The sequence below is a fragment of the Papaver somniferum genome, chromosome 2, assembly GCF_003573695.1.
Source record: "Papaver somniferum cultivar HN1 chromosome 2, ASM357369v1, whole genome shotgun sequence".
Lineage (NCBI taxonomy): Eukaryota > Viridiplantae > Streptophyta > Magnoliopsida > Ranunculales > Papaveraceae > Papaver > Papaver somniferum.
Genome location: NC_039359.1, coordinates 39,826,378 through 39,849,140, shown reverse-complemented (window position 1 = coordinate 39,849,140; position 22,763 = coordinate 39,826,378). Strand labels below are relative to the sequence as shown.

The window sequence follows — 22,763 nt, the reverse complement described above, 5'->3', positions numbered from 1 at the left end:
ATTATTTTGAACATAATAAAGAGAGTTTTCAGAACTACCAAAATCTGGACTCAAAGTAGGTAGTATACCTAGTTCGCGTACCATGGATATATGAGTTTCTGGAATATAAATAGGTACACATACCCAGTATGCATACCATGGTGTTTACAAGCTAAACCAAAGTACAAGATCATAATATCTGAATTAATCAAATATACCAAGTAAATGACTCAAAGTAATAATAAATGTCAAAGAAATGAAAAATCGAAGTCAATCAACCCCAAAAAACTAAGTTTTCCCTAATAATTTTCCAAACCCAAAATAAAGCCCTAATTTTATAAATAAGAACCCTCATTTAACTTTAGCCATGAATTTAGATTGTGTTGAGCTTAAAATCAAGAAACAATTCAAAGAAATCAAAGAAGATGTTGTCTACTGCGATAACTTTATAGCCTACTGAAGAAGGAAGAAAGGTGGAAATAGAGGCAGCGACTGGTAAGTAGTTCGCAATAGAGAGGATGAGGAGAAGAACAAATTGGTAACTAGTTTTTAGAGTTAGGCTTATGTTGGATTTTAATATTTCAAATATGTGAATAAGATTAAATGTAGTTAGTCTTGTTAGAGCAATGCTTGGTCGAACTCGCAAGCGTTGTTATCTCAAGCTTGTTTGTCAAGTTTAGTTGCCAAAACTATAAGTCTTGATTTCTAGTCAACTTATAGCTAAGTATCAGACTAGGATAGTAAGTGTAGTTGAGATCTAGACTCCACGGTGTTCATCTTGCAAAAACGAAGAACTACTCAAGGAACTGGTGGAACTTGATCGACAAAAAGGTATATGGAGACTTGAACTTATCTATCACTCAAAAGTCTATCTATTCTATCCCCTATCTTAAGACAAAAGTCGTATTGCTATATAGACTTCGATTATATACATTTGCTATTTCGAGCCGAGTTTATCTCACTTATGTATTTCTCGAAATATGTGTTCGTAAGCTTTCTCTTTGGCCAAGTTCATCTTTACTCGTGACGAAAGTCATGTTGATCATTTCAATATTGAAAATCGCTTTGATGAAAAATGGTTTGTGAATAACAAATATATAACATCCTCTAAGAATGTTTTCAATGGTTGAAATGAGAGTTTAGAATATATAACCTTGAATGGATATAAACATTGTATGTGAACTCATACTTGTGTAAGTCCAAAAATCCTTGAACCAAAGTATGCGTACTTTACTGGTTTAGGATGACCGGAACCAAGTTCGCGTACCCGTATGCGTACTGTCGGAAGTTCACATCCCGTGAATTTCTGCTGGAGTTTGTGAACCAAAAACAAGCTCAATCCGGGTACTTAAGTATGCATACCCGTATGCGTACTTAAGTGGGTTATTTTCTAAAAATGGTTTATTCGTGAACTGATACATTTATAAATTAAGGAATGCAATCTTTGCAAACTGTGGTTATAATGTTCATGAATCTAGTCGAGTGAATCAAAATCGTTTTTGATACTATTGTGTCTTGTATACTTCTATGAAATCTAAGCAATTGAAAAACTCTCTAACTAGTTCATTTGAGTCATTTGAACTAGTTAGGGTGAAGATGAATAAGGTTGATATGAAAGTGCTCATATGGCAAACCATTGGTTAACTATTGTTGAACCAACTAAGTGTACACGTTTAGGTACGGTTACTCAAACCTAAATGAGGTTACATTTCATTTGTGTATGACAAGCTAAGTTCGATCTGAAGGTTGAAATATATTAGCTTGAATCTAATCAGTTTTTCATCTAACGGTGAATATTGAATGCTTTGTTACCAAGGTAACTTAGATTGCAAACCCTGATTTGGAGACTATATAAAGGAGAACTCTAACAACTGGCAAACCTAATCCCCATACCTCCTGTGTGATACTAGTTGTATAAGCTAGAGTCAATTCTCCTTTAACCTTAGGTTTCTCTCGAGACCCTGTAGGTTAACGACTTGAAGACTTCATTGAGATTGTGAAGCCAGACCCAACTATTTTCTCTGTAGTTGCGTGATATGATCTTGTTGTTTCTATCGTATTTGAGTACAATCGTAAGATTGGCCTGAGATTAATTTCTCTGATAATCAAGATAGAAAAGTAGTCACAAACACCTTCCTCTCATCGTTTGTGATTCCACAATATCTTGTTTCGCTAGTCGATTAAGATTATTGTGAGGTGATTGATAATTCTAGGTTGTTCTTTGGGAATATAAGTCCGGGTTATCGATTGGTTCCTGTTCACCTTGATTTATCAAAAGACGGAACAAAATTCGTAGGTATTTCTGTGGGAGACAGATTTATCTATTTCTATAGACTTTTCTGTGTGAGACATATTTTTTTATTAAAGTCTTCGACTTTGGGTCGTAGCAACTCTTAGTTGTGGGTGAGATTAACTAAGGGAATCAAGTGCGTAGTATCCTGCTGGGATCAGAGACATAAGGAGCGCAATTGTACTTTGGAACAATGTGAGATTGATTGGGGTTCAACTACAGTCCATACTGAAGTTAGTTTGTAGTAGGCTAGTGTATGTAGCGGCTTAATACAATGTGTGTTCAATCTGGACTAGGTCCCGGGGTTTTTATGCATTTACGGTTTCCTCGTTAACAAAACTTCTGGTGTCTTTGTTATTTCTTTTTAGCGTTATATTTTTTTATACAATTGAAATATCACAGGTTGTGCGTTGAATCGACCAATTGGTAATCCAACCTTTGGTTGTTGATTGAAATTGATTGATCCTTGAACATTGGTCTTTGGTACCGTTCAAGTTATTTCTCTTGTATTCAATCAGGCTCGCATATTTCTATTTGCTTGAGTGAGGATTGAATCGAGAAATTGAGATATAACTCTTTGATATACTTTTTATTAAGATTGAGTCTGACTGTCTAGTTGATTCTCTTAAAAGTATATTGGAGTTAGTCCATACAGATTGCTAAGCGAAATATTGGGTGAGGTTGTTAGATCCCCGCTTTTTCAAGTCTAAGGTAGATTTAGCGGTTAATAGTGGTCACATCAAAACTCATAAGTTTTACCAATGGTTTTCAAATCAGTTTTATGCTAAACCAAAACCGAAGCCATGAACATTGGTTTTCAGATTTTAAAACCAAAACTAAACCATTAGTAAACGGCTCAGATAATTCTTTTCCTACTCGTCTTAGTTTGGTTAGGTTTCAGCGGTTATCTATTGCGGTGTACAACCGTAAGTACAGAGCAGTGATCAAACCCAATTCGAAGTAGATAAAACAAATTTAATATGTAAACTGTAGTAGCCATTGAGCAGTGACAAGTGCCCTATCAAGTCTTGACTGGGCTCTGCCAGTGCCATATTTATTGTTACCGGATTACCATGGAAACCCAAATTACTAAGACATGCATTATCAAGTAACTAAATAATATTAGAGATAAAGAATAATTAATTAAAATTATTATTATTTCCATCTTGTAAGTTAAGAGTAATATTAAAAGGGACAGAGTTGGGAACCTTATACATGGGGGGCAAGCAAAAAAGAAAACAGTTATAGGGGGTTAACAATGAGTTTTTTCCAATAAATAGTACGCGACTTATAGGACTCTTAAATGATTATAAAAGATTCCGGCCACCCTTAACTTACCTTAGGATTTCGTCCCTAGATGTTCAATTCGCCAGGTATAACCAATGAAAGGTCAAGATTATCAATACCAAGATCTTAATGTAAATCCTATGAGCTAGTTTATGTTGGGGATATGGGGTGTCATACATAATGGTAAGCAACCACTTTGATTTTAGCAGGGTTGCTAATGACTAGGAAATGGTATGAATGAAGAAATTGAGAACAAAAGGATTAGAAATTGCTAATAGGAAAGGAGAGGAAAAAATAAAGCAACGCCAACAACCACGTTACTCTGTTGTTCATCGATAGACATAACTTTTTCTTTGTCATCTCGTGCCACGGGCGAGAAAAAAAAATCATCCTTTTTTCCTTGGCATGTTGTGAGTTCCTCAGAAAGTTCGAGACAAGGGAAACGAGTTTCCCTAGGGCTTCCTCGCTTTGAGACATTAGAGATCTTTGGGCGACCCCGCTAACAAAAAGGGATTTCGTACAAATTTGAAATCCAACACTACAGCACTACACAAAATTCAAGGATTGGTGACTATATTTCGCAACAGCTTTATCCCTGTTGCGAATTTTCAGTTGCGAATTTCAGTTGCGAAAATTTTGCAACAGTTAATCTTTGTTACAAAATTCACAACTTGTGGTTTTTGTTGCGATTTGCAACAGATTGGAGTTGTATGCGTGCGACTCGTGAGTGTGCCTGCCCACACTTTTAGCTGACTCACTATTTAGCCCATTCCGATACTTGGAAAAGCTGACTCGGTTTTCTATCTTTTTTATTATCGATCACAGCCCCTCATTCTCTATCTCATTACCTTCTCTCTCTCGTTCTGCCTCACTACTTTCTCCCTCTTCCTCTCAGCGGAAACCATCCGAAACCCAGTTTAAATCATGTTTTTTCTCATCTCTCGGCAGAAATCATTTCTAATCAACTTTTTATCTCTCGATATCACCTCTTTCAGAAAAAAATAATAAAATCATTTGACTCAAATCGTTCAAATGAAAACCAAGGTTCTTCATCAGTGTCTGCTGCATCTTTTGGATGACTATATATCAAATTTAAAGCCAAAATCTAACCCCTAACCCTAGATTTACTTTAAACAGATGTGAAGTTTGATGAACTAGTAGATCTGGCTTGGATGATAACATTCTCTATTGTTATCGTGTTTCTAGGTTGTGGTTGTTGATATTTACGATAGGGGGTAATCTTATTAATGTATTGGTTGCTCTAAAGCTTTAATCAACGTTCTGAAATCAATTGGTGGTGGTTAGTATTCTGTGATATTTTCTTAGATTTAGGATTTTTTTTGAGTGAGAACATATAATCAAGCAATTGAGCTATTGTTGTTTTTTTTTGTTGTTGTTATTGCGATTTTTTCTTAAATTTTTAGGGTTTTTATTACTTATTTATTTGGTTTTTGTTGTGAGAGAGAAGGAGGAGGTGGTGGTGCTAGTGGTGGTGGTTTACTGGTTTTAATGGCGTTTCTGTTTGATAATAGCTCTGGGGAAGTACAAAATATAGGTGAGATTTTGATTTTAATGATAAATGGGTTTTAATTTTTTTGGGTTTTATTCAGAAATTAGAAATATAACTAAGTTTTTTGTGTTTGTTAATGAGGTTCTCTTAATTTTTCTGGGTTTTGATTTAGAAATTAGAAAATAAAGCTCATTTTTCTGATTCTGATAATGGGGTTCTCTTAAATTTTCTAGGTTTTGATTCATAAATTAGAAATCAAGCTTCTCGTTTCTCTGAGTTTCATTTTGTGTCTATTTTGACATTGTTTGATTTTGAGTTTGGTTGGATTTATCTAGGTTATGGATGTGATGATCTATATTCAGAGTTAGGGAGAGCTTGTGTTGGTCCTCTTGTTGATGTTGGTGAAAGGGTTTCTTACTTTCCTCAAGGTCATATGGAGCAAGTGAAGACTCGTCATCTCAAAACTGATTTTCATTCTCCATTCTTCATACATTTTGTGTTTTTCTGGTAAAATTTTGAGCTAATTTGGTACATTACATGAAAACCTGGTGAAACCGTCACTGTCGAAGTCCTTTATGTACTAATACGTTCGTTAGAACCGTTTCTTGAAGAGATCAGACAATCAGAACCACAATTTGTGTATTTCCGTGATAGTGCGATTATTTTATCACCTTATCATGTTAAGGAACAGACAACATTTGTTAAAACTCCAAGCAATAAGGTTGAATCTTTTACGAGAATTGAACCTACTAACCGTGCTGGTGCAGAGATCAAGTATGGGCAATATGATAACCGTACTCCTTATATTCATATTCTCCAATACTTGTTCACTTTGAGAATAACAATCCATTTTCGGTTGTTGAGGAACTTGTACATGAGGTTGAAATATCTCACTGGGGAAGCCTACAAATTACAGAGCACTATGCTCTGGCCCATGCTGGTGCACGTCATAAGGGCATCTTCTCAAGTTAGTTATTAGTTCATAATAAGGTTTTCGTATCATTTCTCGTGTAAGTATTGGTGGAATTATTGCACCGTAAATGCACTTAGCTTATCGTTTTTGGCATGTTTACTTCATGAAACCAGATAATCTGACATCCTATAAAGTCTTCTAATGTTTTGAAAGAAATTCAATTTACTTTTGATACATTGTTGATTTGCGGCTGTTTGTATTGTTTCTACTTCTAAATTGTTATCTGTCATAATCCTCTGAACTCTTCATTCTTCCAGGGTTGAATATCAATCTAGGCCATCGATTAGTGGTGTATCTTCATTTAAGCAGCTAATTGCAAGACTACCCCCTCGAGTGCACTCCGTCTACTATCACATCACACTTGCGTACTGGTAATTCAAAGGTTTTTTAAACATCTTAATCTTCTGTACTACACAAATTTCTTACTAAGAAATTGCTTCATGGGATTCTTTATAAATCACTATAACTGGAATTTTCGGTTTCAGTCCGAGCTTGAAATAGAGCCACGTTATCCATTGTTTGGAGGATGGAAAGACACTTCCGTTATTGGGTATGGACTACCACTATAGGACTTCCTTTTCGAGTCGGCTGATGGCAAGCGTCACCTTAACTTCAGTTTTGGATGTCCCCTTGTTAACACCGTAGTTGAAAAATTTACCATGAAGGTACAAATAATATCATAGTTGTGTTAGACTCTTAATTTTATTCTTACCGGATCCTTTCATCCATGATCTATTAAGTGATATAGAAATGAAAAACGTACAATTATTTGTTTTACATACTGGTTGATTGTATATACATTATGCATCAGGTGGTGCTTCCCGAGGGATCAAAAGATCCTTCTGCAATCGTTCCTTTTCCAGTTGATCAACATCTCGAGGTATTTCTTCTCGTACACAGTATTAATGAATTACTGTTAATAGTTTCTAGACATTTGTGTATTTTTGTTGACTCTACCATGAGAAATGTACTCAATCACCCATACCTAAAACATTGTATCTTTGTGGAATTCTTGCAGACAAGTTACTCGTATCTTGATGTTGTTGGAAGGACAGTGGTGGTTCTTGAGAAGAAAAATATAGTTCCTGAAACACGGTATTCCTTTCCAGGTAATTATCCTACCTATCAATCAAATGGACCAAGGGTCGAAATTAGCACTACATATGAATCCTAGTGTCTAGTGTACCTTCTTTTGCTTTTCTCTATTCTAATTTCACTTTCTGTCTTTTCACCGTTCAATCCTTTTATGAATAATTTTGTTTTTATAGTTAGAAGCATCAAAAAATAAATAATTAGTTCATAGAATTCTTATGTTTACTCTACCTTCAATATTCTTTGTCGAGTTGTTCATATCGAATTACTGGCATGTATTAGTCTTGGTTCTAATCTATGTTTAGATCTTTTTTATATTATAATGTCTAGTATGATGCTAATTGGACTTTGAATATTTTGTTGTAGGCTGAACAATAAGCCGATGAGGTTTATGCAAGAGTGACTTTGCATCAGAAGATGATGCAAGGAATCAATCAATCTCTCATTGAAGTGTTTTTCTTTTTTTGTTGATTTGTCGATTTTGTTTACTTATAAGCTTTTTTTTTGTGTGTTTTTTTGTTGCATTTTAGCCGAATGAACCTAGTAGTCCTGATCCGTGTACACAAGAACTACCAAGAAAGGTTGTTCAATCTTTTTGTAAAATTGTTTTCACATTTGGAAGAGATTGTAGTTTGTTGAACTCGTAAAATGAAGTCAGTTAATAATGTTAATTCAATTTCAATTTTTTTTGATAATTTTGTTGGATTAATTAGATTCCCAAATGAACGGGGATAACTTGATTTTGTTACAGGGAACTTTAATTTGAGGCTGGTTTTTGACCGGTCAAAACCAGCTTTTGACTAGTCGAAACCACCATTTTTTTGAGGTTGCAAAAAATTCGCAACTGTTTGAAACTGTTGCGACCTCCTAATTTCGCAATTGTTTCAAACTGTTGCGACAAATTCACGTTGCAACAGTTGCAAACTGTCGTTGCGAAAAATTGCAACATCGACTTTCGTAACAGATTCAAACTGTTGCAACCCCTCTTTGCAACTGAAATACGCTGTTACTAAACACTAAAAAATGGTGTAGTGCGGTAAAATACTACCTTCATGATTATGCCATGTCCCCGAGGATTGATAGATAAAAGGTACATTAGCGGTTGATAAGTTGTGACTGGATAGGTTATTAGCATTATGACAAAACGAAAGACCAAGGAAAGCAAAAAGAATACATAAAGATGCATGTGATGCTCCAAATGCCGGTGTTTGTTTCTTGTTGTAAGTGAATGTGATGAAAAGACCTGGAAATAACAAATAATCTGAGAATTTTTTATTTACATTATGTGCTCATTTCCTTCTGCTTTGTTAATCATCTCGCATGAGGCCCGAAGGTCAATTTCTTCATTCATTTTATCGAGAGAAATTGTTAATTAATGTTTTACCATTTACAACAATTTCTATCGTATATCCATCTTTCTAGAGAAAGATTAAGCCACCAACTAGTACCTATAGAGGAACAAGATCGACCCTGCCAGATAAGCTAAGCCTTGCTTGGGACCACAGAAACAAAAAGGTCACAAACAAAAGTTCCATACATTAATAGAGTGTGAGACAAATAAACAATAAGCATATTTTTACGTGATTAATCGAAAATTAGATTAGCTAGCTAAGAATGCTTCAAGATGGATAATAAAAAATTTATCTACTAATATATTTTTTTTACACGAAAATTTGGATAACTATCGAAAATAAATAAATACCATATGTTTAAATATATATGAACGAGTAATTGGGGATGTTGATATTAATTGGGGATATATTTATTATTCATGCCAGCACTAAAAAATTCTGAAAAATCATGACGACAACTGTATTAAAATATCCCCAATGAATACCGGCATTTTCCGATTTCTCTTTCATATATATACTGGACAAACCAATAGAAGTGATATTCTACTTTTATAATTTTACTTAGTTTACAAAACCAACAATAAACTAACAATATACCATCGAGCTAAGATAATTCTCTTCAGTTAAACGGTCGTTACTTTTGTGGTTGTCGCACGAGGACATTGTTAAGAATTTATATGTGGATCAAGTCTTGTTTCAATGACAATCCGTAAGAGTTTTCTAAAACTTTGGCTCTCTTTTTGTGGGGCTATAATTTTTTTATTTTTCTTGAGGCCACATATATGTCAAAACCGGACCTGTAAAGGGAACATAAAAATTGTTTATCAATATGAATATAGTATAGTGGTAATGTCATTTGGTGATGATATCAGTGACCCGATTTGTCGAAACTCGACAACACTTCTTTACGGATCGAACACCAATTCTATATCGAAACCTAACAAAAATTGTTTGGAAAAATTCAGGGATCACATAGTCAGACACTTGAAATATGGACATTTGTCTTAAACTCTGGTCAACCGTCAACCTAGTTAGCAGGCATTAATTTTCGAGTGAGTCAGGCCTTTCATGAGCTAGAGGTAGTGCAACAGCGTTTGTGCAATGAAGGATACAGTGCTGAGTTACATGTTTTAAAAGTGGAAGCTTTCAAGAAAGTGGACACTTCTCTTCAATGGAAACAGACTTTTTAGAAGGATAAGTCGTGACTAGTTGGGTCACTGATGGGGATAGTGAGGCTTCTTTTTTCATCGCATTGCAAAAATTAGAAGGGCTAGAACTAGCTTACGCACCTTCAAATCGATGGAGAAGTGGCTACTGATCATGAGGATATTTCTAATCACATCGTGAGTTACTTTTCTGATCTTTACACGGATGATGATGCTTGTGTTACCACGGGTCTTGCCAATAGGGTCACTCAAGGTGGAGTGACAATTCATGATAATGATTTTCTGACCTCATTGCCTAGAGCTGACGAAATTCGTACAACAGATTTTGGGATGAACTCGAGTTCAGCACGGATTTGGTGGCATTTTTTATAGAGAAAAAAAAGGTTTAGTCCAAAGACGCGTCAAAAAGTACAGATTAGCCCATCCCGAGTTAACTAGGTACAATCTAGTCCAAAAGATATTTAAAATATGAAAAATACATATATAACCTTCCTGATTTACAATTTAGTCCAAATATTTATATTTTAGTCCAAAGTGATACATGACCAATTTCAAATAATATTAAAAATAATTAAAAAACGATTTATCTTTCGAACCGTTCATCCAAAATTCGCAAATTTTATATATTCGGAAAGTTGTTTTCGATATCTACGAAAAGAGTACCCATATGACTATATAATTTTTATTTTAAAAAAAAAGTATATGTTACACTGGTGTATAAACATGTACATCAAGAAAAATCCAGAAAATCCAAAGACAAGACAAGATGCACCAGTTTGTAAACCACATACAGCCTGTCCATTGTTCTTCTCCACGTTCTTAATTAAGCTCCCTTGAAAAGTACCTAAACATAGCAAGCATGCTATTAAAATCATCTCATGATATCGAAAAACAACAACTCAAGATGGTGTAATCACACATTAAGTGCCGCACCTGAGGCACTACTCGTCTTGTCTAATCATCAAAGAGATAAATGCAAGTCAAAATGTTACATTCATAGGAATTCCAGTCATTATCGATCGCTTAATTTCGGCTTCCGATATTTCTAACAATAAATAGAATGACGAACAAAGAAGAGATTGCAGTCGTCAACATTAGACGATTGTTATACATTATCTAATAAATACTTAATCTCAGATATGCAAACCAGCAAGATAAACCAACTTGTTGTATTTCTAAGATCATTTTCACATTTTTCACTTTACCCAAAATATGTAAACTTAATCTTTACAATATCTTATGGATTGTTTTAAAATCTCAATCTTTGTTAAAAGAAATCTCCTCTGGTTAAAACCAAAACTCAGAACCTAAAAAAAGAAAGAAACCAAGAATGGGAGAGTAGTAACGCTATTAAGCAACCAAATATGCTCACCTAAAGAAGTTCTTTATTCAGTAATACCAAGAAAATATTTTCAAATAAACTTTTAATGAAGTTTCTTATAATCAAAACATATGTGCAACTATGTACACGTTAACAGTCAACAGGTGTACATAGTACTTTGAAGAGAACATGCAAACACCCACTGCCTTTTAAACAACACGCCTACTCAAAGGATGACTTGTCCATTATGTAAACCTTACATCATTCATGCAATATAAGTCGAGCCTAACATGCTTAATTGCTAATTCTAGTTTCAAAGATTAAAAAACCAAAATGTGGTCAGACAACTTACATTAGTCTCAAAATTATGTTGTAACGGACTACGAGAACGACCAGGTTCACGCTGAGATCAGCTCCTTTTTCTAAGGCTTTCATGACTGAGTTTATCAGAGCTTTCACCCCTAGATGGGGGAGTCCTGCGAGGAGATGCACTCATCTTCCCAGGAGTAGGATTGAGCCTAACAGGAGAGACACTGGAAAAAGTGAGAATGTATTCATCATCACAAGGTGCAGAGCCAGAGAGCATAAGAATCAAAGATGTGTACATTTATGTACACATTAACAACCAGTAAGTGTACATTTATGTACACTATCAACATGTATACAACTATGTACACATTAGCTTAAAAAACATTCTGAGGATGATTATTATAAGGTATGTAAGAAGAAAAAAAGAAAAAGAAAAAACAGAACATGTTGTTACAGTGTTTTGAGTTCAACCTTAATCACCTCAAATACTGTTGCATTGTAAAAAGAAACATCGTTGACAGTTGAGAAGGTGGGTGGTTATGCAGCCAATGCAAGACTATGGCAACATAGATCAAATTGAGTGTCTACCTTGGAGGCGTAATAGATGTAGCACTCTGAGTCGTCTTCGTCATCCTGACCACTATCTTAAGTTGATTCTGATTGGATTCTGACGAGGCTAGGAGATCCTCAAGTTGCTCTAATATCATAATAAATGAATATATGATATCCCCCGCTCTCAAGAAACCATAAACAAAACATCGAAGCGAGAAAAAAGTTACTTGGAAATGAACTTAATATATAGCCCCTGGCAACATGTGTCCAATTGTTCCAATTAGTTTTGGATCCAAAATTATGCACAAAGAAACCATAATAGAGATATCGGAACCCTATACATTACCCTATAATACAAAAAGAATAAACAACGCACATAAAAATGCACTGAATATAACTGGTGTACCAGCATATACACCTTATATAACAAGCACAAAAAGACGGTGCAATTTTATTTGCACCCATGTAACTGGTGTACAAGAAAATACACCAGTTAATTCTTATTTTTAGGATTAAGCATAATCGCTAGAAAAACTACATTGATGTGAAATATCAACAAGCAATCATATGATTAGGAATAAGAAAGAAACAATTATTATGGGATGTCATGCCATGGTATTTATACATGTATCTAATATCTTTACCAGTATGAGAAGTGTCCACCATAGAGTTTCGACAATAGATCATATAGGATCTTAAACAAAAGCTAGTTCAATAAAAGTTAAAACACTAATACTAGATCACTCTGAATAAAGCAGAAACCCAAACTAAGGAAAAAAGGTTCGACACTTGCTCAAAATCTGAAAACCCCAAATGAGGAGAAAAGAAAAATGACCTTTCTTGACCAGAAGTGTCCCAAATCTGAGCTTTGAAGACTTTAATTTCAACTTTGAAACTCTGGGTGACATGTCCTTGCATGTTTCCTTCTTCATTACCTTGGCTGCCAACATCTCAAAATCTTCTTGTGTTACATGCACTCTCCTTTTCCATAAAACAAACATCCCAACATTCTATGGTCCTTAAATGCATACATCCTGTGAGTAAAAAGAGAGTTCATCAAACACAAATTCAAAGGAAAACAAGCAACAATAGTAATACAGTTTTGCATTATTAATAATTAGCATGTGTATAATTATATACACAATAACAATCAACGGGTGTACAACTATGTACACATTAACAATCAACTGGTGTACAATTATGTACACAAAATAATCCTTATGTATGTCGATTCCAGATTCCTTTTTTTTTGTTTGAATTATTTATCAACTCACATCTGGTCATTTGTTGCATCACTCCACACGTCTTTCCTTTTTCATTCATACTTCTCTGCATAAACCTAAAACTGACATACATGAGATTGGAAATTGAAACATGCGTAAATTGAAGCATGCAGAATAATTTTCCTTGTAAAAAGAAGATCATTCCTCCACACAGAGGAGGATATCAAGTTCCTACCAATAGTCTTTGTTGATACCTTTGAACCATCAACTATGGAAGCAGTTTTCTGCTTGTGGTTCGCTCCAATAAGATAGTCAAGTTCCTAAACAAGATCACAGACCAAGTCAAGTTATACACATGTATTTCTCAAATATGATTTTTCCTTGGATGAGTTCTATATTATTTCACTCCACAAACATTGGCACCTTGATATTTTCTCTAGGGACTCAAATTTCAGTTTCAAAGTGTATTATAAAAGAACATTCTCATATCTTGTGTGAATTCATAGCCATGAATAATTCCAGTGTACAATAAAATGCACATGCCAAAAAAAAAAGTGTAGAATAATGTGCACATCATATATAAATGAAGATTATCATTTCCTCTCCTAATTCATCGGCAAGAAAAATTACAGTGTACAATAATGTGCACATCCTATATAAATGAATATTATCAATCCTCTTTCAATTCACCATAAAAAGGGTACAGTCCAGAAAAATTGGCATATCCAGCATTGCGAAACCAATATATAAATAATTGCACCCGTATAAAAATGCACAATTAAATTCACAGGTGCACAAGCAAAATCATATCGTATTCCTAGTAAAAAAAAGAACCAAAAAACAAAATATATACATAAAAATACATTGTATATTACTGGTGTACAAACAAATACACCTCGTATAAGAAATACAATGAAATGCATAAAACTAGTGGATAAGGAAATACACCTTGTAGAGCAGTACAAAAAATATGTTGTACACACAAAATCGCCAGTTTCAACTTGTCATTAATGCAACAGTTGAAACTGGTGGCGTCATCGAGGGATACAACAGTTTGTTAGGACAACATGCGAGATGATTTCAACTAATTGTCAGCGGCATTAGTTGCTTCATAGAAAATGAGTAGTATCAAAACATAACAATATTAAATAGGAGTTTATTAAATGATGTGAGGAATCGATGATAAATAAAGGGACAACATCTCCAAGTAAAAATACTCATACACAGGCAAGCCACTAAAAAGATTTAGTATCATTCCATATTTCTCATTAAGGAATCCATTTACTTCGATTTCGCATACATTTCATACTCAAAAAGAGAAGCATAACAACCACTATCCAACAACCGATACTCTAAAAACTGATATGAAGTAGGTAAACAATGAATGGATTTAAGAACCAACCACACCTCAAATTTGGATGCATTAGCATTATTTGTATTTTGAAAAAAAATAGGTTACACCAAGTTGAATTGATGTAAATAGAGTTGTGCCCACTAATCCCAATCACGTCTTATGCAAGGAAGTAACTACTCTGCAACTCAAATTTTAAGGGAATCTACCTATGGAAGTATTGCAGTAATGTGTGACTCTAAATAAAGATCAAATTATTATTTCTTTAAACAACATTAAAATTCTGAAGACCGTTCTTATCGTCCGAGTAGGTTAGTTATAAAGTTTTTAAATATACTTACATTTGCGGAAAGTTACCACTATAAGAATTCAAAACATCAAATACACTTACTACAGTTAAAACAAATAAATCACAATACCAGAACAAAATAAATTGAAAGCTAGGTCAAATTATATATTTATAAATTAACAATTGCGAGTAAAAGAAACATCAAAAATAGATTAAACTTACCTTTTAAATCAATTTCAACGATGAAATCTTCAAATCAATTTGCTGAAATTGAATTTCACCAACTTTTCTCCTCGATATCGATATAATCAAAATAAACTAGTATCGACGATGAAGATCTAACTTTTTCAAGTTGAATCGAGTGTTGTTTGAATTTCAAATCTCAATTTGGAGATTGAATCTTCATTGAGATATTGAAATTAGGTTTTAGAAAATGTTCTTTGTAGGAGAGCTGTTTCGATGGGAAATGAAGAAATCGTATGAAGAAGTAATGTGATATTATTATATTTTTAGTTTGGACTGAACCGTCAGGAAAAGGATTAACCCGTTCAGGTATTGATAAAATAGGACCTATTAGTATCGGGCTTCAAATAATAGGACTAAAGAGTCTAAAGCCCACTGAAAATGGGATTAAACGTCGATTTCTACTTTTCTATATTCACTTCTGGGACGTGGTGGGCAGTGATGTTATTAGTTTGGTGCAATCTTTTTTTTAAATCCACCCCAAATTCAGCTTTCCCTTAGTAAAAGTGGCTTTCCCTCTATTAATTATCAAAACAGATCCCACCCATATCAACAATCATCTTAATTGATCGAAGGACCGGGGAATCTCTAAAACCTCAAAGGTCATTTTCCTAGTAAAGTCATCATCATCCTATGGTATCTGTGGTATAAGTTTGGTCGATTGAGAAGAAAAATCAAACAAAGGAAAAGGAGATAAAATACTCAAAGATATGAATAAGTACTCTTGGGTTTGGGTATTACTATTATGTTTCTCAGTAATCCTTAACCTGTTACTTGCTAGTTATGTGCTTATTAATGAAGGCAATAGTAAGATATTAAGTATTTTGAGAAGCAGTGATGAAGAAAACGAGTTGAGTTGGACAAGAAGATCAGCAAAAGAGGCTGAAGATGTAGCTTCAATTTCTTGTTCTGGTGATGGTCGTGCTTTCTTAGATGGTATTCTATTAACTGCTAATCATTTGGAAGGAGCAAACGGAGGCGATCCACTTCCAAGTTGCGAGTGCAATTCTTGTTATTATGGCGCTGATTGCTCTCAATTCTCTCCTGATTGTCCTGCTGATGCTGATAGGTAATCTCTCTCTTCATCCGCCCATTCCCGATCGTTTAATAGACATGAGCGATTCAGAATTACAAACTTTTCCTCAAAGTGATCGAATAAATTCGGACATTTTAAGGTGGAGAAAGCATGCTTCATCATAACTGTTAAAAATAAACTTTTCCTCAAACTGATAGTCTTTCACTGTCAGTTTTTGTTGGATTCTCCGACAGTCCAATGAGTTAGCTTTAGGAAGAAGGCTACTGTGGGGAAGACCACTTTCTTTTAAGGGGATGACTAAGCAATAGAGAGCTAAGTAACTATATCGGATTTTTTTTAATGCAGTGGGGATCCGATATTTCTGGAGCCATTTTGGATGAAACATGCTGAAAGTAGTGCGGTTATGGTGGCTGGGTGGCACCGCATGGCTTACAAATTTGGATACGAGCATGGTACTTTCATTTCAAAGGAGCTCGAGAGGCTTCTTAGAGAATTGCATGCAACGGTTGGAAATGCAAATACCACCGGAAAGTTCATGGTTTTCGGTGCTGGATCCACACAACTTCTCAATGCAGCAATTTATGCACTTTCCCCTCAGGATCCACCATCTCCCACCAGGATTCTTGGATCCATCCCTTTTTACCCGGTATGAAACTAGTTCTTGTATGACGTACTTGAATGTCTAAAACAACTAATAATTCAATTCAATAATGGATTATTAACCCTTTGGATGCAGCTCTACAAGTCCCAAACAGATCTCTTCAACTCTAAGAACTTTGAATGGGAAGGAGATACATCTATGTGGAAGAATACGTCGTTGCCGTCAGAATATAACTCGTCCGTGAATTTCATCGAATTTGTAACTTCTCCGGACAATCCAGATGCTGAACTGAAGGAACCAGTTCTTCTTAAAGGCCCATCTGTTAAAACAATTTTTGATCACGCTTATTATTGGCCTCATTATACTGCTATTCCAGCTCCTGCAAATGAAGACCTCATGATCTTTACTCTTTCTAAGCTTACTGGTCATGCAAGCAGCAGATTCGGGTAAATAAACATTCATTTCAGCTCATTTATATTCAAGCTAAAGTTTTGGTAGCAAAAATTGTTATAGATTGGTTGATAGAATTTAGCATATACAATACAGGTGGGCATTGATAAAGGATCAAGAAGTGTATGAAAGATTTCTAAACTACATGACCTTGAATAGTTTTGGTGTTTCTCGTGACTCCCAGTTGAGAACTTTGAAGCTTCTGAAAGTAGTACTTGGAACTGGGAAAGAGTTATTTGAATTCGGACACAGAACAACAAGGACTAGATGGGAAAGCTTAAACAAAGTCCTATCTGCATCAAAACGTCTTTCCCTTCAGAAACTCATCCCTCGATATTGTAAATATTTTCAAAATGTCACCGTTCCTTCTCCAGGTTAGTTAAAATATGTATACTGTTGTTTGTATTAATCACCTCCTTCATATCAGCCCTTCGGTATCATCTCTAGTGCATTGACCATACGTATCTTAACAAAACCTGCTGATGCAATTGAAGTAGTACTTAATAAGAGATTGATGCTACTGCAGCTTATGCGTGGGTGAAGTGTGAGAAAGAAGAAGATGAGAATTGCTACGAAGCACTGCTAAGAGATGGTGGTATAATTGGTAGACATGGAAGCAATTTCCATGCTGAAAATCGTTATGTACGTCTAAGCCTTATCAAGAGTCAGGATGACTTCGATTGGCTACTTAAACGCATGACAGCCCTAGTTTCTCAAGAACAAGTGCGTGAAGGATATGGCGGCAAAACAATCTGAATATCCATTGTAGTGGATATCATCAGTTATATCATCTATCGATGATAGAATTACTAGCTTGTTTAATATAACTTCACTTTGTCTGTAACGAAGTTGGTAATCAACTACATTAAGAAAAACAAGAATGTATGTATCAACTAGTCCTTTATGTGCAATGCAATTATATCTAGAAAACCCAAACAAACTTCTTCAATTCTAAGAACTTCAAATGAGGAGGATTACATCTGTGGCATCACAGATCATTGCCATCAGACAGTATAACTCAACACTGAATTTCATGGAATTTGTAACTTCTCCGAACAATCCTGATGGTAAAACTCAAGGATCATGTTCTTATCCAAGGCCCATCTGTCAAAACAATTTACGATCATGCCTACTATGCCTCATTATACAGCATTCCCAGCTCCTGCAAACAAAGACCTTATGATCTTTATATTGTCTAAGCTCACTGGTCATGCAGTTTGGGTAAGTAATTCATGTCAGATCATTTGAAGCAAGTTTGGTAGCGAAAGCTCAAAATAATCTTCAGTGACATAAAGTAAAAATCTATTAGCATGGAATGACTGATCTATCTACATATATGTATTTATATGCAAACCAGGCGTGCCTTAATAAAGGACATGATCGTGAGCACTCTTGGCCTTTCTTGTGACTGCCGCCATCTGAAGCTGCGTACTTAATAATGGGAAACAATTCTTTGAATTGAGCTACAGAACAACAAGGATACGATGGAAAAGATTAAATAAACAAAATAGTAACTGCATCCAAACGTTTTTCCAGGTTAGTCAACATACTGCTGACAGGCCTCTCCCCTTTACTCGAGCGACATGATCTATACACAAAATTCGCTGATCTTGATGAAATAGTACTTAAAAGTCATTGATGATATTGCAGGATATGCGTGGGTGAAGTGTAAGAGAGAAGAAGATGAAGATTGCTATGAGACACTGCTTAGAGCTGGTGGCATCATCCGTAGAGCCGGAAACTTTTTGAATGCAGAAAATCACTACATGCGTGTAAGCCTTATAAAGAGTCAGGATGACTTCGATTGTTAATCCAACACATGGATGCCTTAGTTTCTCAAGAACAAGTACACAAAGAAAATTAATGGGGCAGAACTGCTATTAATTATGGACAAATAGCACTACTTATCATCAGAGATGCTAAATTGCACGACTACCATATACTACTTATTATTTTGTTTGTTATATTAGTAAATGGTGACAATGGGTGCCTGCAAATAGCGAACTAATAATATCCTATCAACCTGTTACTTCATGGAAATCAACAGGGAATGCAACATCTAAATGGCGGCCAGAACTAGAAGGCTTAACCAGGTATACAAGTTAAAGAACTAAACCTGGCCCAGGAATAACCAGATGAGTGGAGCTCGGCGCAACTGCACTAGGTAATCTTCTCAGCTTTCTGAGATAACAAGAGATTGATCAAATTCCCAAGCTGCATAAACAATTTACTGCTACAATTTTAGACCAATAAATAGTTGCAAATTTCACATACAAATTCCTTATAGCTGAGGATGATCTATATGACGAGGTAGCAGTAACATATACACCCATTGGAGTAAACATTTAAACAGCACAGCTTAACATTCGAACCAAAAGACACTGATATTCCAGAGAGTTACTAGTATGAACAAGAAAATAGAGAACCTTAAATGTTATAACTTCCAATTGAAACCTAACTGTACATATTCATCAAACTCCCGGTAGATACATAGATTTATTCCGAAAAGGAAAGAGATATCCATCTACCTTATAGATAAGCCAGTACTCCTTGTATTAAACAATATCACAGACATTTCACTACACCTCTGCCTGCTCTGCTGCATTGCCACTATCAAATCTTCTCAATCTTATTTGCTTTGACAACTGGATTAGCTTTGGCAATCTGGTCTTGCGCTGCACCTTTGTAATCGAATTTACAATTATGCTTATCCGTGTAACGATGAACGGAACAAAATGTTTGTTCGCACCGGCATTTAAATCCCGTGAGTCCAACACGTTTCCTACAGAAACTGCAACGGTTAGCCAGTTTCTTCGTCGGATCTTCAGAGGTGGTCGCTTCACCTTCATCATTTGCATTTGCATTTGCAGTCGCAATCTTCTCCGCTTCACCGATAATTGGGTCCTCCTCAACATTATCCTTCTTCTCAGTTGTAACAATTGAAACGACAGGAGCTTTTTGATTGGATTGCTTCGAAATGATATCTTTGTAACATTTTGAACAGAAATTATTGGTCGCCGAAGTTCCAAAAAACCCACAATTGTTAGCACAAAGGGTTGGAGAGTTGGGTGTTTGACAACCCGTTTCTTCAATTCCTCTTTTCTGACTCTCTTGCGCCATGTTCACCCCTAACAGATTAAGAATCCTAAATTACGATCCTTTAAAAAGCCCCATGAAGATTGAAAGGAAAGCACCGGGTAATAGAAAAAGAAAAACAAATCAACGATAAAGTAAAGTAGAAGAGACACTAACCTTGATTTAAGGATCTTTTTTTCTCTGTCTATTTAGACTCAGAAAGATTGATAAGAGTTGTAGTACAACATAAAGTACAGAACTTCAGTTGTAGTCGAGGGTTATTAGTAATCGGGAAATCTTGGTTGCTTAGGTCAGGGTTTTTAATTTGTACAGTCGTCTACACTGTATTATGTTAAGATAAGTAGCTGGATTCAATTGTTTCAGGGGAGTTGGTGGGTTATGCTTCAAACTACAGATATCTAATGGTGATGATGGGGGTGACATCAGAATTAGTTGGCAAGTGTCGGGTGATCAGATCAGGTTACAAAGTACACTAGTACCAACAAGTGGGTGTGAAGTGAACCAAATGACATCCATAGTTTGAAACACCATGGTCTGAGGTCTCCCACTGTTTTGTTTTTGGATTTTGTTTTGCTTATAACCTTTTTTACATAAAAACACCATTAAAAACAGGAAAAATGACGAACTTATCACCAACTAATGCAAATATTTCTCCAGTTGCAGCAATGAAAATGTCATCCAAAGAAAAGGCTAAATAGAGTGCTAGAAGGTGGCTCTATCCCGTACAATACTGATGAAATACTCCACATCGTCTATCAAGTGGTAATAGTCTTGCCCCTTGCTACATAGTGGTGCGAGCTTGTCCTCAGCCTGTTGTAGCTTTCCTTGCAAAAACCTAACGCGCTGTTCATCATATATTTGATTTGACATCTTGCCTTCGGTCTCAGGGATTGTTGTGCCAAGCTCAAGCAAGTTTCTTTTTTGTTCATCAGAAAATAGGTCTTCGAACAATGGCATATCAACAACGTAAGAATGCTTGTCAACAAATTCAATGATCGCCTCTTTATAAGATTCATCAGCGTCATCAATTTCTCTTTTGATAAGTTCGTATTCACATTGCAGAGTATCAACTAATGCCTTCATAGCCTCAACTACAATTTCTTGATCATGCGCATTCACTGTTCTTGGCAGTTTGGAAGTAAAATTGTAGAAACCGCTTCTTATATCCTCAACTCTGTCCCATGTAGAAATCTCTCGTAGAAGATCCTTCATTTTATTACCTTCACTTGTCCCCTCCCCGTAGGAACGTTGCAAATGGTTGTTCATCTCTGGATTCCCATCTTTTGGTACACCTACCTGCTGAGGCACAGGAACAGGAGCGAAATTAGTTGCTGCTGGAGGCAAGATCCAATTCATCCAGTCATTGCGCTTTCTTATCATATCACCCATGGTCTCTACGGTTGTTGATGTTCTCACTGCATCCAAGATAAATTGAACACTGTATGGAATTCCTTTCATTAATTGCTCAACTCGGTGGAAGCCTGCTATTAAAGAAACAGGAACCCAGCCTTGTTCATCCATGTTTCGCCGCAGGAAAATATCATTGCATAGATATACTGGGCTGAAGTAGTATTCTATTTGTTTCGCTATTGTGGAGTATAAATTATGGTCTGCGCCAGGAAAAAACATAGGGACTGGGGGAGCTGGAAGAAGGGTACACCCCTTAGAGGATCAGGAACAAAATAAACTGGATATGGCATACCAGGATTTCCCATTCCATACCCGAAAGGTCCAAGAGGAACAGGCAGATAGGGAGCAATTATTGCGCCATTAACATTACCAAGAGGAGGTCTAATGCAGTTGTTCTTGGGTTCACCATTCTCGGACGCATCTGCTGCTGCTGAGCTATGAGTCCTGGACACAATACTGATGGCTATTGTGTCCTTTTTATAGGTAGAAGGAGAACCAAGTACTCCTAGGGTATATTATTAGCTTCAATCTCGACCGTCTATCATGGAAGAGACGTCAGGAATTAGAAACCGACTAAGTTTAGCTACATGGGCTCAAGAGACGGTAACCTTGTCTTAAACCTCATGATTTCTGCCTGGTGACCTGGTCTAGTGACTGATCCAAAAACCTGCCGAACTATAAAGCCTCTTTTACAAGTAAAACCAAGAAAAAAAGCAAAAACACGTGCCAAACTATTTACTTGAGATTGCGGAGAAAAGCCATGTCGATTTGCATCAGAGTCAAATGGTAGAACTCAGATTCAACCCATGTGCAAATGTATGGATTTCCGTTCATCTGGATTCTAGAGTCTGCATAGTCTTCAAGAGAACTTCCTTAGATTTTGTACTAATGGATAGTTTTTCGTTTCCAAGTTCCAGTTTTCTGATATATCCCACTTGCCATTTTTAACAACCTAGTTGTACAGTAAGGTTAAGATTATATCCAAATTCAGTTTTTCAGCTCCTTTCTGGAAAGTATTTCAAGTTTCAAGAACACTTGAAATCCTGGACCACAGACAAGACAGTTTTTCCCTCCTTATTGCATCAGTGCTTTGACATAAACTTCACTCCATCTGAATGCATCTTATTGAATACCCAATTTCGCTGACCACAATTCAAACTACTTATAGCATGCTACACCGTTTATAAAAGAAGAAAAAATCTACCAACTAAATTAGCATCAAGGTCAGAAAAT

General features: G+C 35.7%; 2 protein-coding genes and 1 pseudogene across 2 annotated transcripts; 2 read left to right on the top strand and 1 right to left on the bottom strand.

The window, feature by feature from the left end:
- The first annotated feature begins 5,065 nt into the window (after nucleotides 1-5,065).
- LOC113350865 lies at nucleotides 5,066-7,502 on the top strand (annotated as a pseudogene).
- Nucleotides 7,503-15,559: 8,057 nt separating this feature from the next.
- On the top strand, nucleotides 15,560-17,964 carry LOC113347422 (tryptophan aminotransferase-related protein 3-like). The gene is made up of 5 exons (XM_026591070.1): nucleotides 15,560-16,006; nucleotides 16,319-16,619; nucleotides 16,710-17,020; nucleotides 17,121-17,398; nucleotides 17,551-17,964. Exons 1-5 carry the CDS (start codon nucleotides 15,648-15,650, stop codon nucleotides 17,778-17,780), a joined length of 1,479 nt encoding a protein of 492 aa, XP_026446855.1. The 5' UTR covers nucleotides 15,560-15,647; the 3' UTR covers nucleotides 17,781-17,964.
- A 1,428-nt stretch (nucleotides 17,965-19,392) lies between these two features.
- On the bottom strand, nucleotides 19,393-20,443 carry LOC113347423 (zinc finger A20 and AN1 domain-containing stress-associated protein 6-like). Its single transcript, XM_026591072.1, has 2 exons — nucleotides 20,277-20,443; nucleotides 19,393-20,152 (listed from the first exon to the last, which is right to left on the bottom strand). The coding sequence occupies exon 2, from the start codon at nucleotides 20,142-20,144 to the stop codon at nucleotides 19,638-19,640; it is 507 nt and encodes a 168-aa protein (XP_026446857.1). The 5' UTR covers nucleotides 20,145-20,152; nucleotides 20,277-20,443; the 3' UTR covers nucleotides 19,393-19,637.
- Nucleotides 20,444-22,763: the final 2,320 nt, after the last annotated feature.

Excerpts from the sequence above, each read along its gene's own strand:
- LOC113347423 (XM_026591072.1), bottom strand. The coding sequence starts at position 20,144 with ATGGCGCAAGAGAGTCAGAAAAGAGGAATTGAAGAAACGGGTTGTCAA.
- LOC113347422 (XM_026591070.1), top strand. The coding sequence starts at position 15,648 with ATGAATAAGTACTCTTGGGTTTGGGTATTACTATTATGTTTCTCAGTA. Across the intron at positions 16,007-16,318 it reads TGTCCTGCTGATGCTGATAG|TGGGGATCCGATATTTCTGG; the intron begins GTAATCTCTCTC and ends TTTTTAATGCAG. Across the intron at positions 16,620-16,709 it reads GATCCATCCCTTTTTACCCG|CTCTACAAGTCCCAAACAGA; the intron begins GTATGAAACTAG and ends CTTTGGATGCAG.